We start from the raw sequence: 13,924 nt of genomic DNA, 5'->3' as shown, positions 1-13,924 counted from the left end.
CAGAATTTTTCATGCCTTATTAAATAGCACTCCCTTAAAATTCACTTTTGCTTGATAACCTCAGGATGGGAGTAGTATTAATGTTGAAGATAGTGATTCTAATACTATAAAAGGCACAATTTATTAAAGGCTTACTGTATGGCAATAACTGTGCTAGGAGAACGATATGTCTAATCTCAAATCCTCATAACAAAGTAGATATTATCCGGGCAAAGTAGATATTATCAACCTGGTTTAGAATAAGGAAACTGAAACTTAGGGAGTTTAGTGACTGTCTCCAAGTCACATGGCTGTTAAAAGGTAGGGCTAGAACGTACAGGCAAGTTTCTCTGACTCCTAGTCCCAGCATTCCATTCCATACAACACGACCTAGTGAGCCAATGAAATGATACATTTGAAAGAACTTGCATAGTACCTAACATATCATAAACACTTTATTTCAAAATTGCTTATGACCTCTGACATTGGAAAGGGATGGTCTGGTGGCCATTAACTTTCCAATTCCCAAATGTTGTCGAAATTCAATCCCTATTGTCTTTCAGAGTATCAGAAACCATGTATCATACGAGTTACTGTTGAACATTAAAGCTCCCAATTCTTGAATCAAGTCTCAACACCAGAATCATTACACTTGAGCAGCATGTCCTCGCTTTCCCAAGATCAGTGAAGATACAGTCTGTCCCGCTCTGCTGTGTTACATGAAGCAAGGACTCGGGTGATATTCCAGTTCAAACTCAGTTCAGGGAAGGGGGAAGCTGGGCATTGCATTTGTTAATTTATATGACGTTTCTTATATCAAAATAAAACCCATGCAACCTGCATTTCTATTTTTGCCTCAAATTATAGGCAAATTAAATATTCGGTCTCTTATACGTCAACTTTTTCTACTTTTATTAGACAGTGAAAGATGGCATAAAAATTTTAATTCATTCAAACATGCATAACATGCCTCATATTAACTCTTTCAGGTCTATATTACTTTCTCTTAACATCTAGCTGCTTCTATTCAATTATTTGATTATTCCCTACTGAGTATAGTATAGTTTCTGGGTGTGGGGTGGGCGGGGAGAATTAATAGCCATATTTGATGTTATTATAATAGCTAGATAGTGTAACAGCTACCTGAATACAATAGACTATATAATAGATTATATAATACAATAGACTATAATTGTTACCACACTCTTTGTTTAAGTCTTTGAACACTGAAATCTCTCTTGTGTCTGGCAAGTCTCTCCATGTTCTCCCACAAATGGTACCTGAGAGGCTCCTGCCAAGAAGGTCAAACACTCATGTATTATTTGCAAAAGGAAAGCCCCCCGGCCTCTGGGAAGAACATCTCCTTTGACAAAGTCATGGATGTAGAAAGAAGAGGCAGGGAGCAATGAGAGAGCAAACAGACACGCGCTTGACCAGATTGGCCAAATGAAGCGTAGCCTTCTGGTGAGGAAGGTGTGGAAGTCAGATGTCTGGCACTGTTACTGTCCTCATGCCCCTCAATTATTAGCGTTTTAGGTGAGGACCGAAGCGTAAGAATCTTTCCCTTTGGATGCTGTACAGATAGGGAACCTTGAGTATCTTGGTCTAAACAAGCAAGAAATGGAAAACTAAGCAAACTGAAAATGCTCAGGGCACTCACAGCAATTGACCTCGTCCGACTTATCCATGCAGTCGTGGTCGCCGTCACACACCCACTCCAGGGCGATGCAGCGCCCGTCTCCACAGCGATGCGCCTTTGTGGGATCGCAATCTGCAGGAAAGGAAAAAGCCATGAGGATGGAGAGAACCAGCATGACAAACACTTAGAACTGTCTGGCTTGTGGTTCCAACGGAAGAGAGTCTTTTCCAATTGTTCCAACACTTTCAATAACTTTTCTATGATGGGTATGGCACAATTCACCTCCCAGCCAAGCCTGTGGCTCACTAGCCACCATCACGATCTGTTTTTCAGATGAAAAACAACTGTCCAGCTTTCGCAGGACCCATGGTGTGTCCTTCTTCTTGTTTTTTTTTTGTGTTTGTTTTCTTTCTTTATAAAAACGTGTGATTTTTTTACAATGGCTCAAATAAACAGAATTCTGACTTGGGTCTCACAAGGTAGGTAGCTGATTTGATGTATTGTGCCGGCTTTCTCATGGTTTCTGACCCTTGCCATGCTGAAGCATTCCTTAGATCATACTCCTGATGCTTTCCCAACATTTCTTTCAATATTCTCTAATGCTAAACACTATCCCACATCATTTGCCCAGGGCCCCTTATTACCCTAGCTTCTACTTTTGTTCATAATACTACAAAGTTCCTATGTCACTCAGCAATATCTTATCTAAACCTAAACATTCTAAAGCTAATCACAAAGTCAACAAGGTAAATAAGCAAGAGGAATTTTGCTAGTTTTATTCACAAGATGGCATTCAGAATCGAAAACAACTCTCTCTTTTTTTTTTGAAAACAACTCTGTAAAAGGTATGTTCATTCTTTAAAAGATACGGTCAGCTTTTGTACATCAAATAAATATGCTGCCTAACCCTACATGTCACTACTACGGAAGTCATTTCTGTATCATTTGGTGATCAAATAAAGGAGAGGTCTTTGGTGATATATAACACGGGGATCAAGACACAGACAATATATCTATTGTCTTTGCTCAAGAGCTCATGTTTTGCTTAAGAGCTCAAAATCTAACCATGAGCCACTGGAAGAACCAGGGTAGAAACAGAACACTTTCAAGGAGAAAATAATGTGAACATATTGAAAACCTGTACCTTCCTTTCCACTCCAATTCTTCGGCATATCCTTAGCATGAGTGTTACATTTACACATAAGACATGTCTTATGACTAGTAATTGAAAATTACTTAGGACTTAGTAATTGAAATTACTTAGGACTAGTAATTGAAAAAAACCTCCCCATTAAATTTCTGTAAGTTTTAATGAAAAATTTAAGAAAATAATGCCACTTACCACAGTTTTGCTCATCACTCAGGTCCCCACAGTCATCATATCCATCACACACAAGGCTATAATTAAGACACTTGCCTGTGTGACACTGAAAGAGATTCTCACTGCAATCTGAAAATAAGAGAAGTCACTCGTGTGTCATTAGAACAGAACAGGATATGATAGCAGTACCGTATTTAACAAAAGCATATCCATAAAAGGGAAACCATAATGGTAACATGGTCCACATCTATTGTTTCAGGGGAGGAGACTGTGGTGCAGAGAGATCCAATAAATTGTTCAAGGTCACATAACAAGTTACTGCAGAACCAGTACAGGGACCCTCTGGCTCCCAAGCCTGAGCTCCTGTCACTTTCTAAGTCTTTACTGAACTTTCACTTACTGTCACCTGAGAGCTCCTTTATAGTCAAATATGAGAAAAGACATTCGCACTTCGTTATAGTTCCTAATGAAGTTCATGTTCATACAGAATCAATGACTTTAATAGATGGTGATTAGTCATTTCCTAAAAATGTTTCCTTTATAATGAAAGTCTACGTTTGTCAATGGTAAGCATGATATAGTAGAGAGGAAAACTTATTTAGAATACAAAGTCTTTACTTACTTTCACACAAACATTATCACTAAAGTCAATTGAATGTTTCATAAGATGACCCTTAAGTAAGCAAGTATTGCCCTAGATTATGGTAGTAAGATAATGAGTAATATGTAACCTCAGGAAGCTTATAGTTTAATGTTAAAACAAACAACATGCAAGGAAATTTTAATAAGAAAATAGATATTATACTTGGGCAAACCAGAACTCCTATCCTGGCTTTGCCATCTACCAGTTGTGGGAATTTGAGTGTATTAGTTAAAATCTATGAGTCTGTGAACTGACTTATGAAACTGGGATAAGATCAGTTACTTAAGAGGGTAGGGGGAAAGAGATTAATAAAATAATGTGTGTAAGATGTCGAGACAATTCAATGGGAAAAGAATACTCTTCAACAAATGATGATGGGGTAATTGGATTTCAAATGTGCAAAATTGAACTCTGACCTTTACCTCAAACCATACACAAAAATTATCTCAAAATGGACCAAGTGTAAGAGTCAAAATTATGAAGCTTCTAGAAGAAAACTTAGGGGGAGAAAATCTTTATGACCTTGGGTTAGGCAAAGTATTTCTAGATATGACAACAAAAGCACAAGCCATAGAAGAAAAAAAGAATAAATGGACCTCAAAAGTTAAAAATATTTGTGCTTCTAAATATATGTTTAAGAAAATGAAAAGAAAAGCTATATACTGGAAAATAATATTTGCAAATCATGTTTCTGATAAAGGATTCATATCTAGAGTATATATATAATACATACACCCAAAATGGCTATAATAAAAAAGACAGAGAATACCAAATATGGGCAAAATATTAGAAGAACTGAAACTCTCATATATTGCTGGTGGGGATGTAAAATAATAAATGCCACCTTAGAAAGCAGTTTGGCAGTTTCTTATAAAGTTAACTATAATCTGACCATATGATTCATGAATTTTTCTCTTATAAATCCACCCAAGAAAAATGAAACACATATTTACATAGAGACTTTATGTGAATGTTCATAGCAGCATTATTCATAATAGCCAAAGACTAGAAACAATCTAAACACTCAACAACTGGTGGATAGATAAGCAAAATGTATCATACTCATATAATGGAATACTATTCAGCAATTAAAAATATCAAACCATTGATACATGTGACAGCATAGATGAACCTCAGACAGATTATGTTAAGTGAAAGAAGCCAGATACAGAGACTATATATTGTGTGACCCACTCATGAAATTCCCATAGAAAGAAAACTTACAGAGACAGAAATCAAAGCAGTGTTTAGCTGGAAAGGTCAAAGTGATTATCTGGGGACTGACTGCAAATATGTGGGAGAGAAATTCTGGGGTAAATGAAAAAAGTTCTAGAAGTGGACTGTGGTGATGGTTGCACAACTATAAATTTACTAACTCAATGGTTAAATTTATGATACGTAAATTATACCTCAAAAAAGTTTTAAAAATATTTAAAATTAATATATGTTGCAATGAAACCTGCATTAAATAGAAACTAGGTTTCTTAAATGTATTATCTTTTCCCTTTTTAAAGTGAAATAAATGCAAAAATAGATTCTTAAGTCTGGAGAGCGATCATGGAGGATGGGAAGAATTTCAGTAGTATAGACGGAATGAAAACTACCATGTTTCAGGTAGAGGGACTAGCAAGAACAAAGGAAAGAGATGAGAAATGAGGGCACATTTGGGGATCAGTCTACTTGGCTGATGAAGATGAAGAATCCAGTGGTCCAGTCTTCTGAATTCCAGCTGATTGTTTCTCTTCAAGCAGAAGTCTGTATCTCATACAACGGGCTCTATTCTTCTAAAAAGAATTTACTAAATACTTTTAGAATCACACCATTTTAGAAATGGAATGGGCCTTGGAAATCATCTGTTCAGCTCCTTCATTAAGAGTGTCTATATGTATACACACAAACACACATATGCGTATACTCACACTCATGCACATGCAGAAATCTGTAAGTACTTTTTTAAATTTCCCCCAGGCTGTTTAATTTTCCAATGAGGATGACCATCATAAGAGAAAATGTAAGAACTAAGAAGAGGTCCTAGTTTTTACCTTGACAGTACTGTTTCCTCCCAGTCAGCAGAGGGCGCTAATTCCCCACCCTGCACCCTACTGCTGACGGACTACTGCACACACGCTAGCTGAGGAGAAACGTTATGATGACATTAGTGCTCTAGCAAGCCCAGCGGAGTTGGGAGTTTGTGCATCAAGATATATACGTTTCCTTGGGAAGTTGTAAAACATCTTTTTTGATTTTTGTTTTATGTTGTTTGTCTAAATTACTCGTATGGGAAGTTTTGAAGCAGTATCCTAGAATCAACAAAAACCAGGGTTCTCAACTTGATCATTCGTGCAAAAGTATTTGCATTTCCCTGAAAGTGGGGGCGGGGTGGAGGGGTGGCAGATTTTAAGCCATATGAGTTAATTTTTTTTAAGCTGTACACTTCACTTTCTTTTTTATTTTTTTATTGTAGGACTGAGGAATCAAATACTCCTTTCAGAATCTGATTAACCTGAGAACACACCAAAAATTTCCAAATATTAACGTGTCCTCTGTGAGGCCCATTCTAGGATCCCCAAGAATTCATACTAAGACACCACATTGGAGATATTTTTAGACTAATGCTGTCAATCATTAAATAAGTTCATAAATGACGATGACTCAAGTATTAAAAAAAATCCTCATTATTCACACAGGTACAGATTCAACTTTCCACTGTTGTGGCTTACTTGGTTAGAAGCCATTCTCAGAGGTTAGATATAAAATTAGCTGCTTGGAAAACAACTTGTTACCTCCCTAAGGTCTGTGTGAGTAGTAAACACACAAAACCTTAACCAGAGGCACTTGCACAGCCAGAAATACATAGCAAATAGCAAAGATCACAGTGCCTTCTTTTATTGGGATAAATGTTTATTTGGACTGAAAAGAAATGTTGTCAGCACAATTGGGGCCAACAAATCAAAATTTTCAAAAGCTACTTGCTGTGACTTTCTTGCTCAATACAAGCATAATTTTGTATGACCCAAGGTAGATGTTTTTCTAGATACAGATCTTTTTTTCTTAATGAGACCCTGATACAAAACGTTACTTCTGAAGTTCATGCATGTTAATATGTATTTCAGTTTGGCATCTCACCCTATTAACTTCTGTCTCTTAAAATTATCATTACATTAAGGGAGAAAACTAAAGAACAGAAACTCTTTCATCAAGGGTTTCGCTGAATTTGTTTAGTCTCTATGAGTCTGTAACACAAACGTGTTGCCTCAATTCAAGATTCAGACAGCGATGCTCAATTGCTACCCATAAATCCCCTCATTTTGAGACGACCGGAGAGGTTAAATTGTTTGCCCACGTTTGCCTAGCTCATTAATAGCAGAGCTATGAGATGAAGCCAGGCTTCTTGCCTACCTGGGTCCTTTCAACTCAATAGTTGAAAGACTTCTAGCTCTAGAGGAGGATTTCTCTCTCAACTGCAGTACTGTTGACATTTTGGACTGTGTAATTCTTTGTTGTGGGAGGGGCTACCCTGTGTATTGTAGGATGTTTAGCAGCTTCCCTGGCCTCAGTCCACTAAATGCCAGTGGCAGTGCCCCCAATCCCCACAGACATGACAATCAAAGCTGTCTCCATACATTGCAAAATGTCCCTTAGGAGGCAAAATGCCCCCGATTGAGAACCACTGTTCCAGGGTATCAGACATCACCTCAGTCCAAGGCCTAGCTTTAATCCCATTTTTTTCTATTAGCTCTCTCCACACCAACCCAACTCTCTGTGACCCTGCTCTCTTCCTAACTCACAGGACCTACCCCCTGAACTTTTTTGTTTACACCACTCTTCGTTTGCTTTGAGACAGCTCTTCTACTATATTTTTTCTAAAACACCACATTCAATAATCTCTATGTATGTTATTTCCCTAATTAGACTAAAAGCTTCATAAAAAAAGAAATCATATCTTAACAGTCTTTATATTTACTAGGTATCTAGAACATGCTTAATACATAGCAGAAATTCAAGAGTATTCAATAGTTTCATTGATTCAGCATGATCAGAGTACCGCTAAACAGAAGTGAATTTTCCAGACATCTGAAGCTTCTTCCTTCAGTGTAGAAGAAACTATTTTTCTTTTTTATTATTTTGATGGAATTATTTCTAGTATTGACTTGCATCCCTGGAAACATAATTTGGGAAACCACCTGAACGAGAATCCCTGCATGTGAGTCTTCCTGGAAATGCTACCGTTTAACCAGCCTTGACGGCAAGAAAAGCCAGCGGTGGAGAAGTAGCCTGCTTAGTCCCAGAGCTAGGAATTTTTAAAAGAGACTTTCCTTCATTTTCGAAAATCTTTTCACTGCATCACTAAAAGTGGTCCAGGTGATTGGAAATCTGTTCCTTCTACAAATACTTCGGAAGAGACTGATAAACTCAACAAAATTAGTTGGGGGAGAAAGTCAGGAAACAGTCTCAGATACCTGGAGTGCTGCCGTTATAGACAATGATCTCCCAAGCATAATAGAGCCTCCAAAATAAACGTTTTCCTGTCACATGAATGATCAGAATATAATCATTCACCAAATCTGGATTTTTATGGACAAGAGCAAGTCAAAGGCAGCACAGTTTAGAGAAAACAGCATTAGATTTTAACCCATTCAAGACAGTGTTCAAATTTAACACTTCAAATTCAATTTCAACAAATGCAGCAGAAAGCTCTTAACTTGTTTAAAGCGCAATGCTCAGTGCAACAGGGGAACGTAATGAGGGAGCCAGTGTTGGCCCACCCCTGGGGGCAGAGGCACATGTAGAACTTGAATAATGCCATGATATAGGCCAGAACTGGGAGACAAACAAGAGCTTCCACCACAATTCCCACAAATTGGATATAATTCTATTGAACTAGTTTTCACATACCTAGTGTGTGTTCTTTGCATAATATTTTCTCCTAAGTCCACAGCAATACCCCCAGTGTAAATATACATCCTATCAAAAAGTTTTTCATGTAAAATCATCTGCCATAGGTTTTCCTAAAGAGAGAATTCTAAATCATAAAAACAAATGTCTTCGTGAAAATGTTTCCGAAAATATAGGTGACATAATTGAAGCTCTACAGGATGCTTAGATGTTCTATCTTAAATGCAAAATAGATAAATCCATGAATGAATAAATAAATATATAAATAAAGGTGAGGGTATAATGAACAAATAATTTTGAGAAACTACCAAGTTAAGCAAAATCGTTGTTTTTTCTTTAACTGCAGCATTTCTTAAAACATTTAAGGTACAAATATGTATTGTAACTATCTAAGAAGTAGCTCTGAAAGACAGCATTGCTCAAACTTTTTTTTTCTCAAGCATTTTTCATGACTTGAGTACTATGGAACACCATTTTGGAAAACACTGACCTGAAATGTTACCATGATATACTGCCTTTTGAAAGTTATGACAAATAAGCATCCTAACCCTTCCGATGGAAGAAAAGTTGGTCCACTTGGCAAACAGACCAGAGGAATCTAAAATGTGGGCCCCAGTTGTGAGCACTTATAAAGCCTTGGCAACTCCTACAGGGAGTACAACACAGCTTTTCCCCCTAGTAACTATTGTTGATCATCTAAACATTAAAAAGCAATTACAACACAATTGCATATGGTTCTGTTTTGGATGCAGAACCTATGATGTATTCTTCAGGCTAATTTTTCCTTTGTTTCTGTTACATAAATGCAAAATGACTTGAAATCTGAATATATATTTGTTATGAACTAAATGTTTGTGTTGTCCCAACGTTATCGTGTGTATGCTAAAGCCTTCACCCCCCAACATGACTATATTTGGAGAAGGGGCCTGTGAGGAGGTGATGTGGGTCGAATGAAGTCATAAGGGTGGGGCCCTACTCCAACAGGGCTAGTTCCCTTCTAAGAAGAGCATGAGACACCAGAGCATCTCCCCAACCTCTCTTAACGTCTGTCTCTATCTCCGTATCTCTCTCTCTTTCCCTCTCCCTCTCCCTCTTTCACTCGCTCCTTTTCCCCTTTCCCCTTTCTCTTGCCCACTCTCCCTCTCTCCCTCTAAAGAGGTCCTGTGACCACAGCTGCCTACACTCCAGGAAGAGAACTCTCACCCAAAACTGAACCCTGTTGGACGTTGATCTTGGACTTTCCGGCCTCTAGAACTGTGCGAAATAAATTCCTGCTGTTTAAGTCATGAAGTCTAAGGTATTTTGTGTGGCAGCCCAAGCAGACTAACACGATATCGGACAAACTACTGACCAATTCAGTCAAAACAACCCATCAAATCAATGGTAAATAAATTGAGGGTGTTTAAGGTTGAATCCACTGATCCATGGATTTAAAACAGTTAATGCCATTGACTATCTTCAGGTTTAGAGGAAGCAAAAACAAACAAGAAGCTTTGCAGCTGCTGTGTCATGAATGTTCAGAATCATGAGGGTGAAAAATTTTCCTATTAAAAATGTCCTTTTTCGAAAACTTGACCTTTACACTCATAAAGCTTTAAAAACAAAAACAAAAATCCTTACCCAAACAAAATAAACGAAAAGACTTCCCCTGATTTTAAGACCTTTTATGCAAAAACACTTCAGTCCCTGATCTGCTCCAATGTGGCATCTAGCTGTTGAGCTCCTAATGAAACTATGCCTTTGAAAGGTGCGCAAACACACCGCTGTCACACAGGGGGAAGATAAACACATCTGCCCACCCTAGAAAGGCAAACTGAAAGTAGTCCACGCAAATGCTAATGGTTGTCAGGACTTGACAATGGAATGGCTTTGGTTTCTAGGCCCCTGAATAGAATCCCTGTGCACCCAGACGACCCCCAAACCGTCTGTCACATACTGCAATGAGCCTCATCACTCCAATCGTCACAGTCGTTGTAGCCATTACACTGCAGTTTCCTGGGGATGCAGATTCCACTGCCACACAGAAAGCTCTCGCCTCCTCCACAGAACACTGGGGGGAAAAAAAAGACAGAAAAATAATGTCAGAAGAAGGGTTTTTCCCCCCCTTTTTTAAATTAGGAGAAAGAAAGAAAGAAAACCTTCCCTTGTTATTTAACAGATTTGTTCCCAAATTCCCTCAGTTTCATCGCCACCAATTTTTCTTTGGCCCTCTACTACCTTAATTGTGAAAATACTTGGGAATAACACAAAGACTGTTTGCCTGAGGAAAGCAAAAGCAAATTCGCCCGTGGGCTTGCAGAGGGACAGCCATCCATGTTCAGAGCACAAGAGAGTGGCCTCATCAACTGTACAACGTCTGTGTGGAAAATACCAAATAGGAGTGTTTTTCTTAATAACTGACAATTATTTCAGAGTAAATTGCTATTTATTGAACAAGCATAAAAAAAAAAACTTTCCTTTTAAAACACTACTCAATGTTGCACAAAGTTACAGTAAAAACAGTCAATTGAATTGTGCTCGACACAGGCATAGAGACTCCAGGCCCCTGTATTTGAAATATATTTACTTGCCTTAATAAAATTACCAACTAAAAATATTCAAGTTTATTTTTGCATAAAGAATGTAAAATAGTATTAGCTAATAACATTTAATTCTTTTCTTTTCCTTAAAATGGTTGTATTTTAGTATTTGTTGTTTTCAGTATTATGGTGCTCATAATCTTCTCAATCTTCAACAAATAATCAATTGTTTCAAAATTACAGTAGACAATAGATATAAGATGAAAAGCTAAAAAGTTTTTTTTAAGGGAAACCATTTAAATAAAAGGATAAATCAGCAAAATGGGTGTTAAAACATAAATATCTGGAATGTGTATCAAATGCCTTTTAAATGTGCATAAACTTTGACCCAGCAATCTTATTTCTTGGACTTCAAACAAAGGAAATTATTATGAATAAATGTAAATTTTTATTTTAAAGGATATGATTTATGATGAGGAAAATACAAAATAACAATTTTGCAATAGTAGGAAACTGGTTAAATAAGTTTTGGTAAATTTTAAGAAGAAATACTATTGTAGCCATTAAAAAGTATATTGTAGAAAATACTTAATGTCCTGGGACAAAGTTCTAGATAATTTAAGTGGAAAACCACCATGTGGTTCTAAAAAAGCATAATACAATTTAGCCTAGAAAGAAGTACATCAAAGGTTATCTCTGTGGTTATCTCTGGTATTAGGATTAAAAGTAAACTTTATCTTCTTCATTATATTTTTACTCTGTATTTTATAAATGTTCTTATAATGACCGTGTCTTACTTTATGAATCAGAAAAAAAAAATACTAACTTTGTTCATGAGTTCTCGATTCAGAGTAACAGTAGATAAATACAACCCTTAAAAACTTCTGTCTCTGTCTAACTCCCTCCACAAAAGCTAGTGTGGTCGGTTGCTTGCTCACTGTCACCGTTCCCTGAACTATGTATTCCTGTTGACAAACTAAAGGGAGCCAGGTAACATGCAATATTTTCACTCAGGAATTGAAATACAGAAAAGTGCAGACTGAATGCTCTAGGCTGTAAGTCCCAAGTCTGTCCTACCTCCCAGGTTCCTGGGCCCCAGCACAGAGGCTGGTACCCAGAATGCTCTAAATTAAAATTTCTTGGGAACAAGTCACCTCAGTCTCAGTGGAGCACACTATAGTGCCACAAAGCAAAGAGGAAAAAAACTCAATGAATGGATTATTATTTTCCAGTGCTATCAAGGAAATCAGTTTCGGTTTGCTCAACATTAAGTACCGGTTGATTTGGTAAATTTCTTATGAGGCTACTTCATGTGTAATTTTTAAAATATCAACAACGAAAGTCTGCTTTTCTATTATATCCCATGATTTCCATATCAATACCAATTACATCTATGGACCTCAACTGCCAAAATATGAAACATGTTTATATTTTGTGTAGTCTTAGAGGATTTAGCACAGAACTTCCCTCCTATATCTACATATACAGACTCCTACAGCGTACGCAGGAAACCAGATATAAAATGAAAAACACTAAGATTTTACCAGTCAGTCTATACAATATCCTCTCTAAGGTTAAGAGACAAATTTTCAAGGAATAAGTGTTTATCCTACTGTGAGATTGTTTCTGTATTATACAAGAGAGTGCATAAATTCCAACTGTCTGCATTTCAGCAGCTGCAATGCCTCAGAAGAATTATTGCATTCCTTACCTTATGGGTCTGACGATTCTTTGGAAATGTAGTTGAAAGCTCAACATTGAATATCTCCTAACATCTAGAATTCATCTTTAAGACCCTATATATTTTACTCCAATAAGGCCATTTCTTGCATATGGTTATATCAAATTAAAAACACGGTATTGCTTGCACTCTTTTGATTATCACTAGCTAGCCACGTCTTGGCTGATTCAGCAGCAACTGAAGTCTTTTTTGTGGTTCCTCAATGGGAGGTGTAGCTGCCCTTGGTTTTAGGACATTGTCAATTGTTTCTTTATTCTTTCTTTAGAAGTTCATAACTACATTAATCAATGTTATTTTTGTAAAATTAGAATAAATTTTGCATATTCTCTGTTGGATTCTTCCTTACCCTGTATTCAGAATTTCCACTTCTATTTGTGTAAAACGGTTCAGCTAGCAAGGTCCTTCACACACATCTTATTTGGAATTTCCAAACAGCCCCACGAAGAAGACAGGTAGGCATTCTATCTTATCTTCCTTGGGGGGAAGTGGTAGTTTACAAATAGAGGAACTAGACAGCACTTACCTAAAGCCATGTTGCCAGGAAAAGGTCCAAACCACCTCAGGGTAGCGAGGTCCGGGGTGCAGGCCCAATCCTCCACACCACACCCAATCCTTGTTCCTAACACAGGGGCAGGTGTGAAGTCACCTGATATGGGATCAGGTCAAGGGCACCAGGTTCTAGTAAAAGTTCAAACTTGTCTTTATTTTTCTCTCTAAATGGAAGATACATGTCTGTCCTTCAGGCATATTGGACGGGATGAGACGACATTCCATCAGCTCTGGGTTTTTTGGACAACACATTGAGAGAGCTATTAAAAAGTTTCTGTAGAGATTTGCAACCATCAATTTCACTGTTTTATAATGATCGTCTTCTAACAGCCTTTAGATTTAGCCCTTAAGATGACAAAGGGAGAGTCCCTGAGACAAGGCCATGCCATACATTCTTGACACCATTTACACTAATATCACTATAATTCTAAGAGCTATATACTGCGCTTTAAATCAATGGCAGATTGACCTATGGGAGAGTCATTCGTTAATCGAACAATTATTTACTGAGCATGTACTCTGTGCTAGGCATTATTCTAGCACCTGGAAATATATCAGTGAAGAAAACAATAATTAATTTCCCACCTTCATGTAGCATAGAGTCTACTGATCATCAGCTGATATATTTTTACCAAGT

At 37.3% G+C, this 13,924-nt stretch overlaps 1 protein-coding gene across 1 annotated transcript in view; it reads right to left on the bottom strand.

The window, feature by feature from the left end:
* CORIN (corin, serine peptidase) overlaps positions 1-13,924 on the bottom strand; it is a 202,541-nt gene that overhangs the window by 62,296 nt on the left and 126,321 nt on the right. Inside the window, 3 exon segments of the mRNA XM_033106663.1 lie at positions 1,640-1,750; positions 2,961-3,068; positions 10,415-10,528. Of these exon segments, the coding sequence (XP_032962554.1) occupies positions 1,640-1,750; positions 2,961-3,068; positions 10,415-10,528 (333 nt within the window).

This window comes from Rhinolophus ferrumequinum, chromosome 5 (assembly GCF_004115265.2).
Source record: "Rhinolophus ferrumequinum isolate MPI-CBG mRhiFer1 chromosome 5, mRhiFer1_v1.p, whole genome shotgun sequence".
In the NCBI taxonomy this organism is placed as follows: Eukaryota; Metazoa; Chordata; class Mammalia; order Chiroptera; family Rhinolophidae; genus Rhinolophus; species Rhinolophus ferrumequinum.
The sequence above is the reverse complement of the archived record's forward strand: the minus strand, read 5'-3'. Positions and strand labels throughout refer to the sequence as shown.